General features: G+C 39.3%; 1 protein-coding gene across 1 annotated transcript in view; it reads right to left on the bottom strand.

Annotated features, from left to right (window-relative positions):
• Positions 1-4,726: 4,726 nt before the first annotated feature.
• LOC129247876 (T-box protein H15-like) overlaps positions 4,727-24,662 on the bottom strand; it is a 40,550-nt gene continuing 20,614 nt past the window's right edge. Inside the window, exons 4-6 of the mRNA XM_054887237.1 lie at positions 12,086-12,371; positions 8,813-9,057; positions 4,727-5,597 (exon numbers count right to left, since the gene is read on the bottom strand). Of these exons, the coding sequence (XP_054743212.1) occupies positions 5,063-5,597; positions 8,813-9,057; positions 12,086-12,371 (1,066 nt within the window). The 3' untranslated portion in view covers positions 4,727-5,062. The remainder of the gene's footprint in view (positions 5,598-8,812; positions 9,058-12,085; positions 12,372-24,662) is intronic.

The following is a 24,662-nucleotide window of genomic DNA, read 5'->3' as shown; positions in this document are numbered from 1 at the left end:
TTCCTCTCCTTCTAAACCCAACAAGTCGAAACAGCAGGCGACCGGTAACTACCATACATGACAGGGTTTGGTAAGCTGCTACAACAACAACACAAACAACATGGGAACAATTTTAAAGTGTTGGAAGCCCAGCTAACCTTTGAATTCATTGACGTGTCAAGGTATTTGGAATTTTTTTTTAATATATGTTTTTGAAAATCGAATAATAATCTAAATAAATTAAAAAAAAAAAAATCATAGTTCATACTTAACAACTTAATTAGGGTATTCTAGTACGCTCTGCCTCAATTAAAATTTTGATTACTTAATAGTCCAATTAACTACAAAAATGTCAATGCGTCTCTAATACGATTTCAAAAACATAAATTTAAAATTTATAATTGACTTTTTCGTGCGTACTTTGATCTCCTTATTAAAATCTACAAACACACACACACCTGTCGGTGAATACCTGCGCTTATAAGTATAAAATTCATTCAAATGCGAAGACTAATTAAATGCTCCCAACAGCAGCGCACGTCAAATAGCTCACCTCACCTCACCCACTAAACTAAACCTGGCCGTCAAAAGTTCTTAGGTGTCTCCGAAAATGTGTCACTTTCTCAACGACTAAATTAAAAATTCAAAAATGGCACAACACACGCTTTAAATGAAGTCATTTTCTAGGACATTTGTAAACGATTTTTAATTGCAGTGGAAATGTGAGGAGAGGTGGGGAGATTCGAAAGCGCCAGTTACTTAAATGTGCGCCTATATTACGACAAAGTTCAAGTCGTATGTGAAAATTAAGTAATTAAAGGAAATCATACATACATACATACGCACATATGTACATATACATGCATACTTAAGTAAGCGAAGGCGGAACTTAGGTAAATGTGTGGTTTATTGAGTTATAATTGGCCGCTGGGGTTTCTTGCCGGAAACTATCGGCGGTTCAGTATGTAATTAAAATTTGTGTCAACGAGAAATTTAATGTTCGATTATGTGCGTAGGCTGCCAACGCATTATCGCGACGTATGTGATATGCCTATTATTGCCTGTGTATATGTAAGCAAATACATTGTGACTACATATAGGGTGTTTCAATACAGCAACGTATTTTGAAATTTGAAATAGGGCAAATTATGTTAGGCTACATGGCAAGAGTGCCACAGATGCACAACAGGTAGCACTAGAGCGCCTTTTTGATCCCACGAAAGACCAAACTTATAAGAAGATAAGCCACCTACAGCCATCCAGTGCTGTTGATGTCGTGGAGGAGAGGAAAGAGATCTAGGCTGGGGAACTGCCTCAGGCTACCCCAAAAGGCACGCTAAGGAGCCTCAAGCGCCAGACTCGAACATTTGCAAAGAAAGTGAAAGAGAAAGGTACTGTTTTCTCTACCAGATCCCGACACCCAGCGTGCGGTGAACACCGCTATGAGTTTGGAAATTGAATGACGGTGGATATCTAGCACTTTAAGTGTTCTGCTTTTGTCGTACTGATTTCAAAGTGATCTTAAGATAGCACACGATAAGAGAGAACTCCATCTGTCTTGCGGTTTTTTAAGAAAGAAATTGTGCAGTATCCCTATAACAACGGACATCGATGTCTGCAATGGGAATAACAGATGCCGGTTCTGTCGACCTCTTCCTGCCAAGCTTATCGGCAATTTCATTTCCCTCGATGTTCATATGCCCTGGAACCCATATAACCGAAATATTTCCGGCACGCTCGAGACGATTGATCTCCTCCTTACTGGAGTTAACCAAAAGAGATTTGCAGCATGGCGACAACAGGACTTTGATCGCAGCTTGACTATCGGAACAGATATTTATGAGTCGCTCCCACCGTTCCCTAAGCATTTTGCATGAATGCAAGATCATGAAGACCTCTGCTTAAAAAGCACTACTAGTTTTCGGCAGTTTACTACTAGCTGATTTAGGGAAAACCCCCGTTCCAACTCCAGATTCCATCTTGAATCCGTCGGTGCAAGCAGAGTTACCTATACCTGTGTAGACTCTCCGCTCCTTCCAATCCGACCTGCTTGCAAAGATAGTCCTAACACAACCCTCACAACCCCGTTTGCGGATGGAGAGATCTGTAAGAAGTACAGAAAAGGAAGAAATCTGACCCAAGGTGCTACCCTGTCTTACAAGAAGTTACCTCCACAGGCCAACCTCCTTCAACTTAATAGCGCTCTGAGCAGCAATGGATTGAACTTAAAGATCAACGTGAAGTAAGTGCAGAATGACGTTAAGGGCGGCAGAGGGGCATGCTATTCACGCTCCAAATGTCAAAAGTGACAGAACCACTAACTGTACATCCAGAGAACTACCGTAACCTCACCTAACCAAATAGGACATCCAGTAATTATTTATAGTATCTTTTAAATATAGTCAAATAGTCAAACTATTTTAGATTTACGTACATTATTTTACATAGATTCGACCAAACTCATGCTCGTGTAAGTTAAGAGTTCAGTTTATTAACTATTTCAACATTTTCTTATATATAGATAAATTGCTGCCTTAGTAGAACCAAAGCCTAGTAAATAATAATCATTTTGTCAGGATTATAAGCATTATATGAAAGTAATAATAATAAATTTTCAAAACAAATTTATTGACATAATATAGTTAAAGATGTGGCTGTATGGGACTATGTTTCCATAGCTTGGTTGAGCGCACTCCAGCACCCTGATGCAAAAGTTTCTTCAGTGGCCAGTTCAATTGCTTTCGTAAACCATTTTTGTAATCTTAGCAGTGTGCTTCGGGTCGTTGCCTTTTTGAAGGACCCATACAATGCTTAAATTTTCGGCACTAGTTTTCAAAGTGTCGCTGAAAATTTGTAGATAAACACTAATATTCATTAGAAACTCTTTTATTGAATCTAAAGCCGTCATGCGCTACTAAATCAAGCACTAGCCACAGCCGGGGTAGCATTTTACTATAATTTTTCTCCAGAGCATATCTCCTTTCTTGCACTGAATGAATATAGGATTTTCCAATAACAGGTGTTATTGGTGAATGGATTGTGCTATCGAGAGATGATTAACGATTTTTATCGCAGGAATTGAATGGTATTGATCTGGACAACGCTTATTTTCAACAAGACGGCGCTACGTGCCACACAAGCAACGAAACCATTGATATTTTACGGGAAAAGTTTCCGAACCGTGTTATCTCTCGAAGAGGTGATCACAATTGGCCACCGAGATCTTGTGATTTAGCACCTTGTGACTTTTTTTCTTTGGGGCCACGTGAAAGAGAAGGGCTACGTCAATAGCCCAGGGTTGATTCAAGACCTCTAAGATGGAATTCGTGAGGCTATCGAGGACATAGAGCAGCCACTTTGCAATTCGGCTATGGAAAATTTCATGAAAAGGATATTGTTCTGTAAGCGTGGTCCTGGTGGTCATTTGCCTTATGTTATTTTCCACTATTAACGGCATACCTTCCTCTTTATAATGAAATAAACATCCGATCATTTATATTAAAAAATAGCATTTTTCTTTGAGAATCAAAATAACACCTCTGTTTGGAAAACCCATTATTTAAAATTTGCTCTCATCACTAAAAGAATTTTGTTCCACAACTTTTGTGGTTTTTGAGAAAGTGAAGCATATGTCCGTACACATATATGTTGTTCTATTGCTTCTATGTTCGTCTCCCACTTTCTTACAGCCTACTATTTCCCTTTGTGCAATATTTTTCCCTAAAGCACCAGAATAGCCTGTTTGAATGCAACGGAAGCAATGAGCACTTGCCCCACAACGGCTTTGGGAAGAGTCCCTGGACTCATTCCACTTCTCCTTGGAGCCAAACGGTCGGCAGCTAGTGCAGTCCTAAGGCTTCCTAATCTATTTCATTTTAAATAAGGCAGTTTTACAGGACATGTAAGAGTTCTGGGTTGCATCCTGAACACTCCGTGCCTTACGGTGACAAGATGGAAAAAAAAACTAGAATTCCCCAAGAATTTCAAGGTGGTAATCAGTAATCACTCAGATTGGGGAAACAATGAAATTTCTTTAAGCCAGGTCACACAGGTGTAGCTTACTGATGGATCCAAAATAGAAAACGGCAATGTCGGGGCTGGAGTTGTCGTTCTTGTTGAGTTCTCAAGCGGAGGTCCACGCCTTACAGCTTTGTGCCAGATGATGTCTTCGCAGAGGCAGTATCAACATTCCCTCTGACAGTCAAGCAATTTTAAAATCGCTAGATATCTTCTCGTTTCAATCAAGATTGGTCTGTTGGTCTGGGAATGTTTTAAAATTCTCGAAACTCTACCATCAAGAAACTTTCTTACTCTGGCATGAGGGGCATGAAAGGCAAGGGAATGAAATTGCGCACACTTTAGCGAAAAAGGATGCAAAAACTTCCTTCATTGTTCCTGAACCTTTTTGTGGGATAAACAACAGCTTCAAAGTGTCTTTTTACATGAGCGGGAACAACGAGACTCAAAAGAAAAATAATCGCTAATTCCAAACTAAGATTTCTTCACTTGTTTGCCATGGTTTTTTATTATTTTCATTTGTTAAAGGCTTTGCATTTCTGTTATTTCTTTAGTATTTACACCATAAAAGATATTTTTTGTACATATAAATATTTCTTTATTCTTGAATTACATACACAAATTAATTAGGAACATATACAAGTAATATGAATTACAAATAAATAAAACACAAATTGATTACATTTGAAATTTACACCGCGCAACAAAATTCATTACCGCAATCGCCTAATTTAATACTGTAATCGCTCATTTTTTACATTTCATGCAAAGTTCTTATAATTTTCAATAATTGCTAGTTCTTTTGATTAATTTTGTTATATTTAAATTTAAATACCAGACACACACATCGAATGACATACAAAGTTATTTTGCATTTAAACAGAAACTTTTCTGCCACTGTTGTCTCTCCATGTAATCACCGCCAGCAACACCGCAACACTGACATCGTACCCAAATAACAACAACTTCCATATTTCCAACAATATTTCCCAACCAAAAAATTAATTCAATAAATTTATCGAAAATATTAGATTGCACGATTTTACACCCCCTGTCAGCCCGCCCCTCAAAGCGGTGGTGTGCGCGCTAGTGGTGGCGGTTGCTGCTGCTGCTGCTGCGGCACCTGATACGGACTGTAGCGCTGAAAGTGTCGTATACGCATATCAGGTGAGGCCGAACCAGAAGAAGATGGCGTGGTAGCTGGTGGAGGCTGTGGCACGCCAACCATTATGGTCGATGGTGGCGGTGGCGGCGGTGTGCGGCACGCATTTGCCGCGACAGCAGCGGCGGCGGCAGCTTGTGCGGCTGCTGCCTGTTGATTTGCGCTTGCTATGAAACCGGCGGTAAGTTGGGGCCACTGTTGCTGCCACATGCCAATATTGAAGGCGTTCAGTACGGGCGGGCGTTGATAGAGTTGCGGCAGTAGCATTTCCGTGTATGGCGAGCGACCGAACAGTTGTAGATGCTGACGGGCTTTCTCGAGAAACGCCAGCGATGCGGCGTCGGCCTCTTGTGGCGAGAGTTGTGCCATGAGCGGATCGGGAAAGAAGCGCAACGGTGAGCGAAGGTGTTGCTCGAGTAGAAATGAGTCCATGGGGTCCCTGTGTAAATAGAAAATATTTGAATTAATTTTATAAATTATTATAAAATATAAATTATTGTTAATATTCCTAAAAAATAGTCAAATTATTTTAATAGGCGAAAAAAAAATTATTATAGAGCAGATTTTTCGTCATGAAAGAACCACTTTTTTATCCTATCAAATTGTATTGCCTTTATAGCATTAGGTAGCGGGGTTCGCTGTTCGAATCCTCAGGCCTGAAATAGCAGTTTTTTTCTAATAGCGATCAGACCTCGGCAGGCAATGGGAATCGTCCGAGGGTATTTATGCCATGATAAATCTCCTCAAAAAAACCAAAAAACACAACATCGGCTGTTTGGAGGCGGCATAAAACTTTAAGTCCCTTCATTTGTCGGAAAATATCAAGAGGCTCATCGCAAAACGGAGGAGCTGGTTCGAGCATGCAATAAAGTATGTTTGCACCAATTATATATATGAATTTATATTCAGAGAGCGTACGGTATTTAATTATGATTTTTTTTTGTTGCTATTTTTCAGATATGGAGGACTACAACTTAACTCAAGAAATGAAGAGACATTCAGTGCGATAGTTCATCCGTTCTTAAGGTTGACGGTGAATTGGAAGCATCAGGTGGCGGTACGAAATCTGTTGCGAAAAGTAACAAAAAAAAACGGGAATTTATTCAACAAGGGCAACCGATCTTTTACGAGGACCCTTTAAAATGACTGTCGGCCATTGAAAGGGAGCTTAATGTTTCTGAGTGTTCTATTCCCTGTGGAATTTGTCGAAAACTTCTGCTACCTCCGCTGCACTATCACGACAGATGGTGGACAAGATGAAGATGTCTACTGCAGTCTAAACAGAGCAAGGGCGGCGTTCGGACAATCGCATACAGTATGGGCGAGTTCGCAAACCTCCAGGCGCACCAAACTGCGAATATTCAGCTCAGGTGTGAATTCAGTATTGTTGTACGGAAGTAAAACATGGCTGGGCTCCAACATCATCACACAGAGGCTACAATCTTTCGACAAGAAATGCCTCCGCATCATCTGTAGAAAATTCGAGCCGAATACCATCAGCAATAACGCGCTGTGGAGATCAACGATTGGGGAGCCCATCCTATGGCAAATCAAACGCAGAAAGCGGCGATGGATAGGCCACACGCTTAGAAAACCCGCAGATAACATCACGAAAATGACACTCGACTGGCACACAAAAGGGAGCAGAGGTAGCGGTCGGCCAAAGAATACTTGGAGTAGTTGGATGTTGCGCGAGCTAGCAGATGCCGACACCACAAGGGACGGCGCGAAAACAATGGCCCAGAAGCGTTTGCGATAAAGAGTCTTGTCGAGGCGCTATGGTACGGAGCGGAGTGAAAAAAAAAACATAGACAAAGCACAGCCAGCTATCCGATCGCCTTCTAATAGCTTGAGAAGACTGACTTTATTGCCGCCTAACTCCCCAGATCTTAATCCCCTGAATTACTACGTATGGGGGATTTTTTGTTCAAAATAAAAGGTAATTAGTTGTACTCTCAAGTCGGCCTCAAATACCATACGCACCCTGTACAATTATGCCTAGCGCAGAATTTTGCCAGAGGGAATAAAGGCGCGTTTTTTAAACATTCTTACTAACATTCTTAGCTTAATCTTATTTGATATTAAAAATCAAGGGGCTCTTAAGCATTTTATTAAATTATCTGCTAATTTATGGCGTGCTATAAAATCAAATTTTTTCGGCCAATTTTCATTTCCAACTCCTCCACTTTCCAGCACAAGACATGGTCTGATTTTATTGTTGTTGTTTTTTTTTTTTTGCTCTTGTTTTCGCATTTGATGTTAGTGCATTGTTATCGTCTCATTGACTTCACATTTCATAGTGTAATTAACAGTTGATATACAACAACACAATGCACAGCAGGAAAGGAAACAATCGCAATGAAAAAAGTGAGCAAGTGAAACAAGCAACTTAGAACATGAATGAAAATAACACCAAAAACAACGGAAAACACAATAGTAACAGAATTTATAACAGCAAAAATACAAAAGTTGTTTTTGAAATATTTTTTCTCGCTTATTTTGCTGTTGTAAGAACAACTTTGTATGTCAGCAGCATTCACTCATTACTGGCGTTTCGTTAGTTGGCCATGTTCGTGTTGCATGTACGAATGCGCTTCAAAGTTAAATGCGCCGACCTATAATTTTCTCGGCCAACTTAAAATGCTGTCGGTCGCTGCGTAATTGTGTTGTTGTATGATCCTACTAATACACACATTTCTACCAACACTTGCACGTAGGCACAGAGCCATGTGCAGTGGCAGAACGAAAGTGTCGAACAATAAAAAAGGGTCCAAAATGCATCGCCACTAAGCAAAAACACAAAAAAGGCGCAATGAGAAACGAGTGAAATCACTTTTATCCGACACTTTAAAGTTTGTGTTCTTTTTCATTAAGTGCGCATTCTTTTCTGCAAGTCTGCAGTCAGCAACACTTCTTTTTTGCAGCTTCAACCGATTTTTTATTTGCAACACCGCCTGCATGCGTTTCAATTTTTATTATCTCTCAATATAAATTTGGCAAATTTGTGGCCAAAATATTTTCGGCTTTTATGACATGCGATATAATTTTTTAACACTTCATTCGCCAGCACACGCATTGCACACTAGATGTGGGACCCAGGCTGAGTCCAATGTGTGTGCGGATGTGTAGGTATGGAATGTCGGGTGCCTAAGCGGGCGGTTGGCTGCGGGAGCTACGCACGCAACACGCAATCCAAGTGAAATGCGTAATTGTTGCTGAAAATTTATTTATTGCTAAATTGGCTTTTGTTGTCTTGCTGCACTGCTCCTCCGCTTTCCTTCGCATTTGCATTTGCTTTGCCCGTAGCTGTGAGGTGAGACAAGAATGTGAACGTATTTTGACAAGCGTCGAATGCAATCAATCATTTTCACTACCGAATATGGGAGAAGACATGCGAAGAAAGCACAGGGTGCTGTAGAACATGGATAAATAATTTAGAGGCAGCTTGAGCAATTTTTTAATCAAACAAAAAACAAGAAAAAAACAAACAAAAAACACTTTGATGAACCGTCAATCGGCAGTAGATTTTGAAATTCTTGAAAAAGTTTAGATTTATGTTTATAAAATGTGAAAATTTTACGAATCCTGCAATTGCACTGTGTAACTAACTGTACATGTGTATGTATGTATGGGAATGTGGATAGCTTTACTCACCTATCAAAATCAGTCAGGCGTGATGAGTCACGGAATCCTTTTGCGAATGGGTTCGAATCGATTTTCAGTTTCGTAATTAATTGATTTTGATACGCCGTAACTGCAGTAAATACAGTTTCGGGAAAAACGAAAGTTTTGTGATCCAGATCCTGCAGCTCTTTCGGATTTGTTGGTATATTCTGGCCATGAGCGAGTCGCACCAAATGTATGCGTGGTTGATAACGGTGCATGGAGTTAAGAACGATCTGCGGCAGAATGGGAGAAAATGCAGAATACAAAATAAATAAAAGGTGAAAAGAGAATAAAATGGTGAATAAAATGTGAAAACTTCTTGTGATAACAGGTGGAGAAAGGGTGCAAGTGTTTTGTGAAATATCGAAGTGGTGGCCAAATGGAGATGTTGAATTGTACTGTAACAGAAAAAGTGGCATAGTTACGGCCGCATTTAGAGCAAATATACTTGAGGATATTAAAAAATTGTATTCCGTTTTTTCAATGTGAGATTAAAAACTCCTTTGCTGGTTGGTTGTTGTAATATAGACACTGTATGCCTTTTATGGATGCCATAAAAATGGAAAATTTTGATCCAAAAAACTTGGGATACTTTCAAAGTAATCGCGAAATCCTGCAATTTAACTTGTGACATAACTTTTTTAATATGAGTAAAAATGCGATACATAAAAGCATTTCAACATATCACAAAATAAAACCATTTAACATTTAGATAAATCTTTTTATAAGTACTTATATTATTTTTATTCAAGCAGACAAATCCTAAAGTAATATACTTTTTATATTTTATTTAAAAAGCCATGGGAAGAAGGAACGCTTCCATAAACGCTTTTTAGCCCACTTTCATCGGAAGTTAAATATCTTGGAGGGATACGTGACCCCAAACTATTATACATTGGAAGCCAGACATTGAAAATCGGGCAAAGAAGGCTTGAATAGCTTTCTACTCAAAAAATGGCGACTCAAGCCACAGGCCCTGAATTTCGTTTAAACTTACTTCCCACCGACCTTTACGTTATTTCCATCGCAGCGCAAAGTGTAATTAGGTTAAAAAGGGTGGCCTCTTGAGGCAAACTCTTAAGGGACATGGTGGCATTTTCACGCAGTTAGCAACGAATTTCTCTCAACTTCGGACAGATCTTCCTATCCATGGCAATATTTGCAAGTAGGCAGGATTAGAAGGAGGAGAAAATCTGCACCGGACAAGATGTAATCGGGACTCAGAGCATGGGTTTTCTCTAAAACAGTCAATTTTCTTAAAATTGCCAAATACTGATATTATTTTTTAGACAGAAGTCTTTGCGATACTGTAGGCATGCAAAATATTTAGTGTGGGAGTCAGGAAGCCGCGATCAAGTCTCTGATGACGCCATCGTGCAAATGCAAACTAGTCAACTCCTGTAAGGAGGATAACAAATCTCTTGGGTGTGCAGGTAACATTTCTCTGATTTGGCTTCCAGGTCACAGGAACATAGAGGGAAAAGTAACTGCTGACGAGCTTGCCAGGAAGGACTGAATTGGTCTCAGGGGCCTCCTACCCGGTCATCGGCATCCTCCTGACATATTTTCTCTGTAAATGTTCGGGCATGCTTAGCTTAGTCCATTGTACTGCACTCGGATTCTCTTTATAATTTTTTTAATTTTCTTTAAATCTACCCAATTTCCGAAGAAATTTGAGTAGATCTTGTGTTGCCAAGGAGCCAAAGTGGTCGCTTCTTCACACATCAGTGCCAAAGGTCTCCAGCCTGATTCGAGTGAAAGTCGAGCAGACGCACAGAAAGTGGTCCGCCGATTAACTTAGTTATTACTTATGTGCTTATGGATAATATGGGTTCCTGACCATAGCGACATTGAGGGTAACTGCGGAGCCGATGAACTAGAGAGACTCGGCATCAAGTTGACCGATACGTAGATAGGCAATGACATAGACGTACCCTTACAAACATGTAAGCCACTTATCCTTGAAGAAATCGTAAGGAAAGCAAACGAAAGATGGCGTAATGAAGCCAACATAAAAATAGCCCATCAACTGTGGCTGACTGTTAATGCTAAACGCACAGAATCTTTGCTAAGCCAAAATAAGCAGCGCTTAGCACACTGGGTTTAGTCATAACGGGGCACTGTATAATAGATAGGCACGCCTAAGGGTGGGTGTGTAGGCACATGACTTCTGTAGAAGTTGCCTCGATGAGGAAGGGGAAGAGACAATCTTGCACCTTCTGTGCCATTGTCCTGCTCTATCCAGACGGAGATTTGCTATTCTAGGCAGACAATTTTTTAAGAATTGGAAGATCTCAGTTCTGCAGAAATGGGAGGTGTTCTAAAATTTTTGAAAAGCACTCACTGGTTTTAGGAGAAATAGGGAAAGCTCCCCACGCGTCATTAAAATGGGCTATGAGCCTGAGTGTGTCTCACAGGACAACCGCTTCAACCTAACTTACTTATGTGGGGTGTCTTTTTATCTACTCATGTTGGACTTATTCTCGAATATTTCCAGGTTCTTTAAATTGACAAAAACCAAATTTTCTAAACATTTTAAGTATTTTGTCTTGATGTCTGCGAAGACTGAAGTGCTGGCACGTGCACTTTTATGGTAGCAATTATGTAAAAATACAAGAGCCCATAAAAAAGCGAGAAATGTGTGGAAAGAACGAATTGAGCAAAAAGTGACTATCTTGCAAATAAAAAGAATGAAGACAGTGAGAAAAAAATATTTATGGTCATTGTTGCCACCTTTTAAAATGTCCTACTCTTCACTTCGCTATGATTGCTAGCCGGTTTTATGTGCTGACCTGCATTTTCGACAAAGTACTCCACTCCTTTGTGGCATTCGCACATACAGAACCTCCCAACTCAGTTGTTTTATTTCTTTATTCTATCGTTGATTTTTGCCTTTTGTTGGCTCGTTTTGACTTTTTACGACAGGCAATTTACATACGTACATACATACATAGCCACATATATGAGTACATACTTGTGTGTGTGTACGCCAGGTGGGAGAACTCCGCTAAAATAATGCCACCGTATTAAACGTCTCTACTCTACGTAGTATAAAATATTCATGCCCACCAAGTAACGTGAGTGTTGATTGTTTTGGTAAGTGAATATTTAAAGCCGTGAAGTATTTGCAATTTGCTGCTGCAGATATCTTCACTTTAAAGCGCAGCCACGTTCCTAATTTCTTGTATACTTTTCCCTAAACGCAGCTCTTGATAACCATATTTGCAAAATAAAATTTCTTTGCAGTTTTCATTCGCTCACCTGTCCATTTTTATCCATTTCATTATTTGTCAGTTTCACCTTCTCAAAAGAGACCACTTGCTTCCTTAGCGCTTCCACACTTATAGGGCAATCTGGATGCGGATAAAGTCGGGCTGGAGGCGGTGGATCCGCTTTGCCTGCGACCAGCCACGATGAACGATGGTAAGCGTAACGATAACGCCGTGAATCCATAGGAACGACGTCCAGCACCACAGCATAACGATCAGGTGGTTGGATTTGGCGCAGTGGACCTGAGAAGCTGACACGTACGGTGGGGAACATGCGTCTGCAAGGATAAGAAAGATCATGAAAATTTTGCGTAAAAAATATTAATTCGAACTAATAAACATATGTATGCATATGTACGAGGTGTGCTCAAAAATATAGCGAATTTTGAATTTTCGCAGGTTACGTGTATTCGAATTTCGATTTTTTTATGCCGATATGTTGGTACTCATGTCTCTCACTCATGCCGACGGGTTCGGCCATTTTGAATGTATAGTTAATTGTTGACAGCTGCTTTGTTTGCAAGTGTTTCAGCTCGTCTTCGATTTTTACCTATTCAAAAAGATGGATTAAAGAACCTATTCCGAATGTTGACTGTGTCATACGGAGAACCTACTTTGCAGCAAAGCAATGCTTATCGATGCTCGATATCGAAAATGCTCTCAGAAGGCCGAGAAGATATGAACGACGGAAAGCGTGCCGGACGCCCGAGCACTTCAACAACAGACGAAAAAATTGATGAAGCGAAGAAAATGGTATTTGACAATTGAATCACCATTAGAGTTGCTGAGGACCTAGTTGCTGAGGACCTAGACATATCGATTGGCTCGTGCCATTCGATTTTTTTTTTTCAATGATTTGGGCATGAGACATGTCGCCGCAATTCGCATCGCAAGAACATTGCTAATGAGATGTTGGACTCTGTCCGCGACCACCCAAATTTGCTCCAGAGGTTCATAACTGATGACGAATCGTGGGTTTATGGTTATGACGTGGAAACCAAAGCTTGCTTGTACTCGACTTTTTGGCCAAAAACAACACACTAATGATGCCTAATGCCACAGGCACCGTATTTCCCAGATCTGGCCCTCTGTGACTTTTTCTTGTTCCCGAAACTGAAGAGGCCCATGAAAGGACGACGCTGCGCTACGATTGACGAGATAAAGACAGCATCGAAGGAGGAGCTGATCAAGATAAAAAAAAAATATTTTTTGAAGTGTTTCGAAGATTAGAAAAAACGTTGGCACAAGTGCATAATATCTCATGGGGATTACTTTGAAGGAGACAAAATACATATTAATGAATAAATAAATAATTTTTGAAAAAACACAAAATTCGCGATACTTTTTGAACACACCTCGTATGTATGTTATTTATATTGAAATTATGGAATCACACAATCTTCAGAGATTTGGGTCGAGTATTTATTTCATTAGATTTATTGTGCTTTCGACACTTTTTCCATTTACAACTCAAAAATATCAAAGAAAATACTTTCTCAACTAACTCAACCTCTAACTCTAGTGTTGTAAATGGTCAAAAAATTCCAGGTAGAAGAACAAACAATGAAATAACAATCAACAAATACATGCAATTTTGAGGGAAATGAGAAGGAGTTAGTTGCTTTTGAAGCAATTTTTTCAGTCAGCCAATTTCTACGAAGTAGCTCATGCCAAATTTATGCTTTGACGGGGTGGTTGTAGTAAAACGCCGTTATTATTTCGTTTATATAGCCGCCAAATTCGTTTTCGACAAACAGGAGCAAAAAATTCGGAAATGACAAAAAAAAAAAATAATTCTTAATGCGAAATAAGCAGAAATGCTGCGGATTAATGAAGCCGTTTTTTGCCGCTAATAAGCTGTGAACATGCAAAATATACAAGCGAAGTGGGTGCTACTTGTGGAGTAGCAAAAAAAAATGTGTGGACAATTAAAGCCGTCGAAGAGACAGAGAAGTGACTACATAGGAAGTTATTCAAGGCAATTTGTGAATAAATAAAAGGTTTTATTCATAAGAAGAATTTTATGAAGAGTTCGTATGGCTGGAATTCGTATCTAGGAGTATGTTTTTTTGGAAATGAAAAAGAAAAAGTATGTATGAAGTATATTTAAAAAACATAATTTTTTTAATTTTTTTTTAATTTTTATATAATTACAATATTTACTTTGCGTAACCAAAAAATACCTAAGACTTGATTTACTTATTTTTCTTTACGTTTATTCATTATTCCTGTTTTTGAGGGAAATATTTCTAGAACACGACAAATTCTAGGGTGCGTAGAACATAAATAACAAGTCGAATGATTAGACATACGACCAAGTGGCTAAATTTAAAAAATTAAAGAGGGAGTTTGGTTAAAAAAAATTAAATCAAAGCAAAATATCCTCTCCTTCTAGCACCCTTATTTACTTTGCCTATCGAAATCGAATCTGTTTGGTTAACGGCCTTAGATTTATCTCCTTCAAGTGACGTTATGTTGGGGATACTTTATTTATTGGGAGTCCTAGTACAAACTACTTGGCCCATTTCAATGGCTCGTATCATTAAGAACAAACAGCTATTGACACGCTAGTAAAATATTCATATAGCTATCTGTATCTCCCAGACAGATGGTTGTATGCGCATATACAAATCGATGCCTCTCTTCTGTATATTTCACACATGCAAGTCCACCATAAATTCCAAATAAAACCAACTTTTTTTTTTCAAATAGAAACGACCAGTGTATATTTTGTGCGAATTTTTTGTATGAATTGAAACGAAATAATTTAGTTTTTAGCTGCAGAAGTTTTCCATCGATTTAGGTCTGGACTAACTGCGGACCGCTTCAGCACAGTAATATTTTGCGCTCCTTTGTACGCTAAGTGCTCTGAATTGGAGCTTTGTTCTGTTGATACGTCGAACGATGCACCGTGAAACTCTTAGGAAAAATTCAGAAGAACATTATCCAAGAACACTACGTAATTTTCTGCGCTCCTCTTATACTTCTCTTAAAACAAATTGGGGCCTTGCCACGGTAGCTAAAACCACCACACGTCATAAGAGAGCCAACGTGGAAGTTTCCAGGGTAACGCGTTTTTCGTGGCTCGCGAATAGCTCTTCAATACTTTAGGCAACCATCAGGCACATCGAAATTGGATTTTTTTCCATCACTAAAAATGATGGATTGCTATTCATGCTCTTAGAGCTTATGATTATCGGGGAACTCGAATGTAGCTGCTTTGATTTGTGGTATTAAATTCGGTTTTGCCAGTCTATTTTGATGTTTTAAATTCGAATGTTCACTTCACTTTGCTGTTCATAACTAATTTAGTAAGAGGCAATGTTTTTATTGGGCCGCCGTAGCCAAATGGGTTGGTGCGCGACTACCATTCGGAATTCACAGAGTAGGTAGGTTCGAATCTCGGTGAAACTCCAAAATTAAGAAAAAGTTTTATTCTAATAGCGGTCGCCCCTCGTCAGGCAATGGCGAACCTCCGAGTGTATTTCTGCCATGAAAAAGCTCCTCATAAAAATATCTGCCGTTCGGAGTCGGCTTGAGACTGTAGGTCCCTCCAATTATATATATGTATATAATGTTTAATTGGCAGCCAACCGTCTTAACTCTCTCTTTTTCATCTGTCGTCAATCTTAGGCCTTGGATTAGTTCTTTTAATTTTTCCATATCCATCTGGATTTTTAATAAAAATGGGGATGGTATTTTTACCTCGATTTATTTTTAGCGGTAGTGTGCGAACTGAAGCTCCCGATTTACTATGAGTAAGAACACTAGCGCCTTCTCAGTAGATAACTGCGTTCCTCTTGACTTAGTGTTCTAAAAAGTTATTTTTTCGGCTTGAACATTTTTTATTTGCTAATGGAAACTACTCAACTTACCCTCAGGAATCTTTTAATTGTGAGTTTGGTTAAAAACATCACGCAATTGCCATAACAAGAAATAAAATCTTAACGAAAGGTCTTGTCTCTTAGAACTATTTCCTTCAAGAAACTCAAATTTTAAGCAACACAAACGAGACTTGAAGCAGAAGACAAAACAGTTCAAAACTACCTCTAGTTCGTGCACACATTTAAATACATTTTATGGCAACTTAAGAAAGTATTATCTAGTATTTAAATGAAAAGTTATGAAGCTAATTTGTCTCGTATGGCTATTTTGCTTAGTATACATTAGTAATATAGGTACCTAAAAATGAAATCTATATTATTCTTGAAAAATGGTAGTTTTGGTCTTCCAACTTTCGATGCGAGTTAAATTTTGTTTGTCAGATACCTAAAAAAGTTAACTAATTAAAGGTTCGTAATACAAAAATATGTTATGATTCCTTCTAAGTTATCTTACTCTCGAATCACCCTTTACTCAAAAGCAAATGATTACACGGATCCCCTCTTGCCATTAAAATACTTTTGGCTGGTAAAATTTGTCACAAATTAACATATTAAGCCATCGCATTTCAGCTAATAAAAACATAATATGGACCCTTCAAAAATTACCGCCAACGCAATGCCCAAAGACATAAAATAGGAGCAATACGAACGCCTGTATAAAAAAATGTTCAGAGTAAAAGCAGACAAAATAATATTAATTTTCACGACTTAATTAATATTTCATTGTGAAAAATTCATTGGACTGCTCCAAACGGCAGCTGAACTAATTCAAAGGACATTTATCATTGCAAAGGCAGCCAACTCCACAACTGCACTCAAACACACACATACACACAAACAAACGTGGCAAATCGCTATTTTAATGGAAGAATACCAAAGAAATTTAGTGGCGAACAAATTAATCCTACCTGAATGGAAGAAAAACAGGTAAGCAAGAGAGTGAAAGACAAAGCCAAGTGTAACGGATAGCAGGCAAGAAACACGCAATAAAATCGTGCTATTGGCTGCAACGTACTGGCCTCTTGAGCAGCGCGCTGCAAAAGCATAATAAAGAATTATAAGCAGCGAATTCCAGGCAAATCGTCTTAAATAGGCTGATTTCGACTTGGCGGTCGCGCTAAGGGTAGCCGTTGGTCAAATATCTTCAACCGTCTGCGCTTTTTTCACCAAGGCATTATGAAATTAATAAAATAATAATAAAGGCAGTAAATATTTAAATGTACTTATATGTTGCTGTTGCTTTTGTTGCTAATGTTATTGTTGTTGGCAAGGTAATAAACAGCAATGCGCACACCTCTTATCGAGTCGAGCGATAAAGATCGCGTGTGACCGCTAAGCAATCGCACCGAAAGCGCGGCATTAGTGGCGCATTTGTTGTCTGTGGCTGTGTCTGTCGCTCAAGTGTGGCATGTTGCAGGTTGCAGCGGCAGATAGGTATTTGCCTAAGCCGCACACACACACACACCCATACACTTATGGACATGCTTTACAAGCTGGGAACCTATCAAACCATATGCACGCGTACGGAGCCCATCGGCAGCCGTCGGCGTGTTGGATTACTGAGGCAAAGCTGCAGAAAATTTGAATTTTGAATTTATGTGTTGAGTTGTCATAAAAAGTGGAAAAATTTGCATTTTTTGTTTTAGTGCATTTGTCGGCAATGGATTAACGAGCGCCGTAGCTGAGGTGTTGATAATGAAATTGTAAAGCGTAACAAAAGTGCAGCTACGTGAAAGTTTGCTTGAAGGCTTCAATATTTCTTGGCTGAGGGAGGAAAGAGTTGAAAAGATAGGTGTACAAAATATGCGGTAACTAACTTTTTTACATATAAAGGGTGATCACTTTGGAGGTATCAGTTTTAAATTGAAACAAAACAACGAAAATACAAATCGATTGGGCAAACGTTTTTTTTTAATTTTTTGTGTAGAACCATTCACGACATTTATGTTTTAAAGATAATTCCTTTCAAATGTTGGCTGCAACTGCGCCGTAATTCGGTCATCCATAAGCACCAATTTTGAATGACTCGCGATTCACTGGAGGACTTCGGTCAGTGTCTCGTAAATTAATTTAGTAATGTTAGCTGCCAATGCCTCAATCGAAGCTGGTTTATCCACAAAGCGTTTAGACTTTGCATAAGACCACGAATAAAAATCCAAAGGTGGGATATCACACGATCTTGGTGGCCAATCCACTGGTCCGGTACGAGAGATAAATTACTCACCGTGTCAGTAGCGCCGTCTTGTTGGAACCAAATGTTGTGGAGATCCCAGGCTTTAATTTCCGACATCAAAAAGTCGTTTATCATGACGCGATAGCCCTCCCCATTCACTGTTACATTAGCGCCAGCCTCGGCTTTGAAGAAATATGAGCCGATGATTCCTCCAGCCCATAGGCCGTACCAACGCATGTTTTCCATGGATATAATGGCTGTTCTTGAATAGCTTCGTGTTGCTCTTCAGCTCAATTATGACAATTTATCTCATTGGCATAGCCATTAAGCCAAAAAAGGGTTTCCCCGCTGAACAAAACTCGGGTCAAAAGCCCAACTGCTGAAATCTTGACGCTTTGGAAGATAGGCCGGCTTCAAATCATGGACTATTTTATATGCTTTCAAACCAAGCTCTTTGCGTAAAATCACCCAAGTAATGCTATAAGATAGGCCAAGTTGTAAAGATAGGCGCGGAATCAATTCTTCCAGGCCTTCGGCAAAACTCTCCTTTACAGCGGCAATATGCTCTTCACTTCGGGCTATATATGGTTTAATCGGTCGAGTATCATCCAAATATGTAAAATTATTCTCAATTTTATCGATGGTTCGCCATATAGTGCGTTCGGTAGGACGGTTAGGTACATCATAAGTTGGCCTGAGCGTGCAATGAACACTTTTCACAGAGCATCGATTTTTGTAATACAATTTTACGATTTGTAAAAGGTGCTGAGGCATATGTCTTTCCATGATGAAATGTCAATGAATAGTGAAACAAATTATATACATATTTAGCTTGGCAGTAGTCGCGGGTGATCTGTCAAAAAAATTGTATTGGAAAAAGTGCCTTCAATCTGATCACCTTTTCTATGAATATTTATTTTTGAGCTGAATGGAAAAGAGCGAGGGGAGCTGGTGAGTTGTTAGTTCGAAATGCAAGACAGAATATTCTTCGCTTCTCATTGAATTCACATACATACACACATACGCACTTATTTCATTAACCCATTTTATTCCACAAGGCAAGACATGCATAGAGCTTGAACCGCCCGAGCAACATAAAAAACCATGACAGTAGTCCCCAAGTTACAGCTTTCAGCAAAATCAATAAGAAGCAATAAAACAAAAAGTCAAATAGTGGAACTGTCATAGTAATTTATGTTATTGCAAAAAGAACAAATAAAGGCGTGCTCAACATGCCCCATTCGCTTAACAAAATAATTAAAAACTACACTCGTTTATTTTCTATGTCACTTGTTACATGAATTTATGATGTCCACCCACTGCCACCAGCCAACAGCCAACAGCCATCAGCCAACATCAGCAGTCCGGCTAGGCGAAGGCAATGCCCAACAGTTGTTGGTAGTGAGTGAGCGCCGTATTTGTGTAAGAATTTGTTTCGCTTTCAGCGCGGCAAATGAGTTGAGGTGGGATGACGCGCCAGACCACATGCGGCATGCCACAATTAGCACCATTGTAGCTCACATTTATTAAAATATAACAGAAATATAACAAAAAATAGCTTTGCTGCAATGAAAAGCTGAGAACGCTTATCGCAACGCTTACATCTTCAGCGGCGGCAATAACAACAAATACTCACAATATTCAGATGTATCCGCATATACATACATATCTACACTCATATACTTGCACATGGATTGTATATCTATTATGTACTCGTATATCCACCGCTAATGAACTCAAACAATGCAACGTGCCACATTTCGTGCACAATCGCATAACTCATTTGTGTACATAATTTTTGAAATGTCAAAAATACTTCACGAAAAAATATCGCGTTGAGTTATAAGGCCTTGACAAGCGAGCAGGCAAGCAAGTCGTCAGCAGCAGCAGCGGTTCGAGAGTATGGCAACTCGACTGGCACTAAGGTGGTAGGCTAAGGGAGGTAGGAAAGTGTGAAAGAGCGAGAGTTAAGTAAACAGTTTCTAGCGACAGATATACCACAAAAGAACCACACAAAAACAACAAGAAAAGTCTCAAAAACTAATGTTAACACGTTAGCAGTTGCACTTACAATACATTGAGAGCTACTTTTTGTAATGCAGTCCTCAGGCATTAGCGCGAGCCATGGAATCCGCAATTGCTCGCTGGTCAAACATGCAGGCGCAAACAAAGTACAACTGAGAACTATGCCGCCACATTCATTTATGAAATTTATTGTGATATTTAAAAAGCGAAACGTTCTCGCAAACGCGTAGAACAATCGAAGTCTTAGTTGCCGCCAGAGTTACCAACTGAAGCAAAACCCTTTCAGTCATAAAGTTTTGGTTTTGTAAAGATTGCTGCTTTAAGCTTGAATTAAGATTTAGCGTAGCTTAGAGTCAGTTTTATACTTCACTTATTTACAATGTGAATTTCTGTAGAAACATTCTAGCGATATGCTTTTCCACTAAAGAATTATTTGTCGGAGTGACTGAGTATTCGAGTATTTAACTGGCCTGGCTGAAATCATGGCAGATGCGGGTTTATTGAGAATCGGATATTCAATTAGATTAACTCATTTGCAGTAACAGTAAGCGCATTTCGAAACATTTTCTAGTGCTGTCGCAGAATTTATTTATTTATTTAAAGGAGTATAAATTATTAATAATTATTACATTTACGAAATAGGCACTGGCCAGAACCTTCGGCTTATGGCATCTTAATCTAGAGTAATTATATGGATATGTAACTATACCCAATGGGAGGGATTTTAAGAGGATGGGAAGTGATAATTGGATGGATTGTTATTTGAGTTGTAGAATTCGCAGTCTGGCTTGGCTGTGCCATTTACGATGTGTGAGGACATTAGTGGCTATAATGTGACCGATTGGACGGCGCGTAAATAGATTGAGGCTCTCAGAAGACAAGTAAGGGGGTTTAATGTACTGAATATTGCGCGTTTCGTGTAGAAATTTTTGTGTAATTTTCCGAATATTTCTTATGGTAGTGTAGGGGTTCTTAAGTGGTTTCTGTGACTCTGACATCAGCGTACTCGTTGTCATGCATTCCGGCATGACCCGGAACCCACATCATCCACATGGCTTTTTTATTTATGTACTAAAATACGCTATGATCAGAAAGTACCGGGAATGTTTAAATAAAACAAAACAAAGTTAAACTTCAGGCAAATTTATTTTATCTCCTTCAAAATATAGCCCGTCTGAAGCAACACACATGTGCCAACGTTTAACCCAGTCCTGGTAGGCCGACGAAAGGATGGCCTTCAGCTCCTTCGTCGCATTCTCTTTGATCTCCTCTATCTACTGAAATCTGCTTCCACGAAGTGGTAACTTCAACTTAGGAAACAGGAAGAAGTCGCACAGGTGAATGCGGTGCTTGCACGGTCGCATTTACTTGGTGTTTGGTCAAATAATCCAGCACAATATTGGATCGGTGCGATGGCACGTTATCGTCATGCAAAATCCAAGAATTGTTTGCCCAAATTTCCGGCCGCTTGCGACGTACAGCATCTCTCAAACGCTGCAGAACGGATAAATAATATTCTTTATTGACTATCTGGCCCAATGGAAGGTACTCATGGTGCACTATGCCTTGGCAATAGAATAGTGCTTTTGATCATAGGGTATTTCCTCGGGTTTCGGTGATTAATGGGTTATCGCTAGAATGGTTCAATATAGGGTCCATTAGAGATTTACCATCGCTGCAAGTAGAGAATATGCCACCTTTGTAGGAAGCATAAAATACCGCTTCAAGCTAGAGGAAGGTGAAGCACCGACTGAGATGGTAATATCAAGTTGGTTTGAGACTGCAAACAAGGTACCGGTACCTATTCTAGATCCGCTTCTATAAATGAACTCCTATTCGTTTTTTAAAGAGCAACAGTTTTACTGAAATATTGGACGTATTCGTTGGAGCAGGTGGACACTTTGGGAAATCTTAGCGAATCCGTGATAAAAAGGGACCTACAGTTTTAAGCCGACTCCGACCGGTAAATGGTTTTTAATGAGAAGCCTTTTCATGGCAGAAATACAGTCGGTGCTTTGCCACTGCCTGCTGAAGAGCGACCAATATTAGAAAAAACTTCTTCGATAATTTTGGTGGTTCATGCACGAAGATTCGAAACTACGCTCTAACGAATGGTAGTCCCGCACCAACCTATTCGGCTACGGCGGCCGCCAAGTATAAGTTGGGATACTATATTTTATTGACGGTGCTTATTCTTACCAAATTTAATCCTTCATTGGTCATTTGTGTATTTTTATACATATTTTGTCTCGTTTGCTTTTCTTTGGTCACAAAAAATTACTTTAAAATGTTTTTTTGCGAACTGCCAAAACAAAAATAATGCAGTGCTGTCAAATCATATGGATTCAAGTGAAGTTATTTGCCATGTTCACCACTCACTAGGTGGTTGGTGAATGCAAAGTGATTATTAAACTAGAAAATCACTTAAGACACTTAGTTCGGTGTCAGTTTCCCCGTTTTACTGAGCTGGCTTAATTGTAATACCTATCAGCAGTGCCGTAGAAGTGACTTCTAGTTGGAGTAGGCTGCCATAGTATCCCTTTGTAATAACTAAGTAACTATTCCCAATTCTGAAAGAAAGTTGAATTTGTGGGCAATCCTGTCAAATATTTACAGCCGACGCCTAGGTACCTCTGGTCGTAAGCGAAGAAAAATTGCTAAGCTCATAAAAAGATACTCTGCAGTATAGGAAAACTTTATGCCTTGTGGGGTTAAGAAAGAAGAAAATTTGAATAAATTCACATAGCGATTGCGCTGCCGCACGAACAGTCATAAAAACATAAAAAAATAGTGCTGGTGAAAGGGGAAACGCATGGGATAAATAGCGGAAAAGTCGGAGGGAGCGTATATGGAGTAACACATTGCTGCAAGCCATCGAGTGCGTAGGGAAAATCGTAACGGAAAACCGTAAATCATACACAGTCTTCACCATTTACATTTTATGGATGGTTGGCACTATGCTCGGCCATTTCACTAATACATAAGCACAAAAACATAAATACGTACTTGTTACAGCATACCAACTTACATTTTTACTAAATAAACACCAGCACTCGCACTCACACACGCACGTCTTTACGCCGTTGAGTGAGTGTGAAAGTCTAAATCCGGTGCCGCAGCACATATCACATTTAGTGGGCGGGAAGTGGCAAGTGTCGATTTTATGGCACATTTTATGGCGCGAAAAACTAGTGAATATCAGCAAATTCGTAAAATAGTAAAATAGCAAAACGGTTAAATGGTACGAGTGATAATGTATGAGGGCGAGAAGTGAGTAAGAAGGAAAAATATGCGGTAATATACACTCACACATACATATCTAAATCGGGTGAATGCTTTACGTACTACTCTGACGTGATTGCCGCCGTACTGACGCCGCCGCTGATAAGCAGATCCTTTCGAGGCAGATCAACTTTTCGTCAATCAAAACTACCGCCAATGTGGATTTTTATTGAATTCAGCGAGGTGTGGCGTGAAAATCACAATTTTTAACGCTACGGCTACCGTAGCAATTAGACAAAATGCCAATTTGACGAAATTAAATCTTTTCAATTTGTTTTCAATTTCTCAGAAATGGCTTGTGGAGCTGGCTATTTGCAGCAACTGTCTTGCTTGCTCGCTCACAGCGTACAAAATCGAGTGTTGCCAAACATTTTGACACCTTTCACTACACACGTACCTCTTACGCATACACACATGTGCGCATATATAAGTTGCAGATGTGGAAGTAGTGCACTCCATTGGCGTTTGAACATAGCGTAGAAACACAAATGCAAATGCATTGCCAACTCACTTTACAATGGCTGGAAAAACTCAGTAGTGCAACCGCTGCGACCACTTTTGCTACTGTTGCTTGCATCAATGCGAGTTAGTTGGCCATCGGTAGCACCGCCACGACCACTGACAGCGTAACAAAAACCTTGCTGACCACGTGTCATGCCGCTACTCACCGCAACCGGGCGAGATTTGGCTTTGTGGCATAAAGCAGCTCGAAAGCCGCTAGGTATTTTATATCTATGGGGCGTATGTATGCATGTGTGGCGGCGATCTTTACTGCATACTTGCACATAAGGCCCCTAGAGTTTTCACAGGCATAATTCAGCAATAAATTCAAATTTAGTGCAGGCTCTTGAATTATGCACGCAGTTGCTGACATTTTCATATTAAAAAATGCACGTTCATGTACAGTTGTGTTCAAAATAATAGCAGCGTTTATCTATGACCAAGTTTTGACTTGTTTTATGCCTTCTTTACTTTAATTTTTTTTAATTCTACATAAAAATACAGTTGTGTTCACAATAATAGCAGCGTTTATCTATGACCAAGTTTTGACTTGTTTTATGCCTCCTTCACTTTAATTTTTTTTATTCTACATAAAAATACAGTTCATACTATTACTCAAACCACATAACTTTAAGTTTCAAACTCTGTGCAAAATAAAAAAATTAAAAAAAAATTCTTCAAAATTTCAAACTTTTTAATCAGAC

This window comes from Anastrepha obliqua, chromosome 5, assembly GCF_027943255.1.
Source record: "Anastrepha obliqua isolate idAnaObli1 chromosome 5, idAnaObli1_1.0, whole genome shotgun sequence".
NCBI lineage: Eukaryota > Metazoa > Arthropoda > Insecta > Diptera > Tephritidae > Anastrepha > Anastrepha obliqua.
The sequence above is the reverse complement of the archived record's forward strand: the minus strand, read 5'-3'. Positions and strand labels throughout refer to the sequence as shown.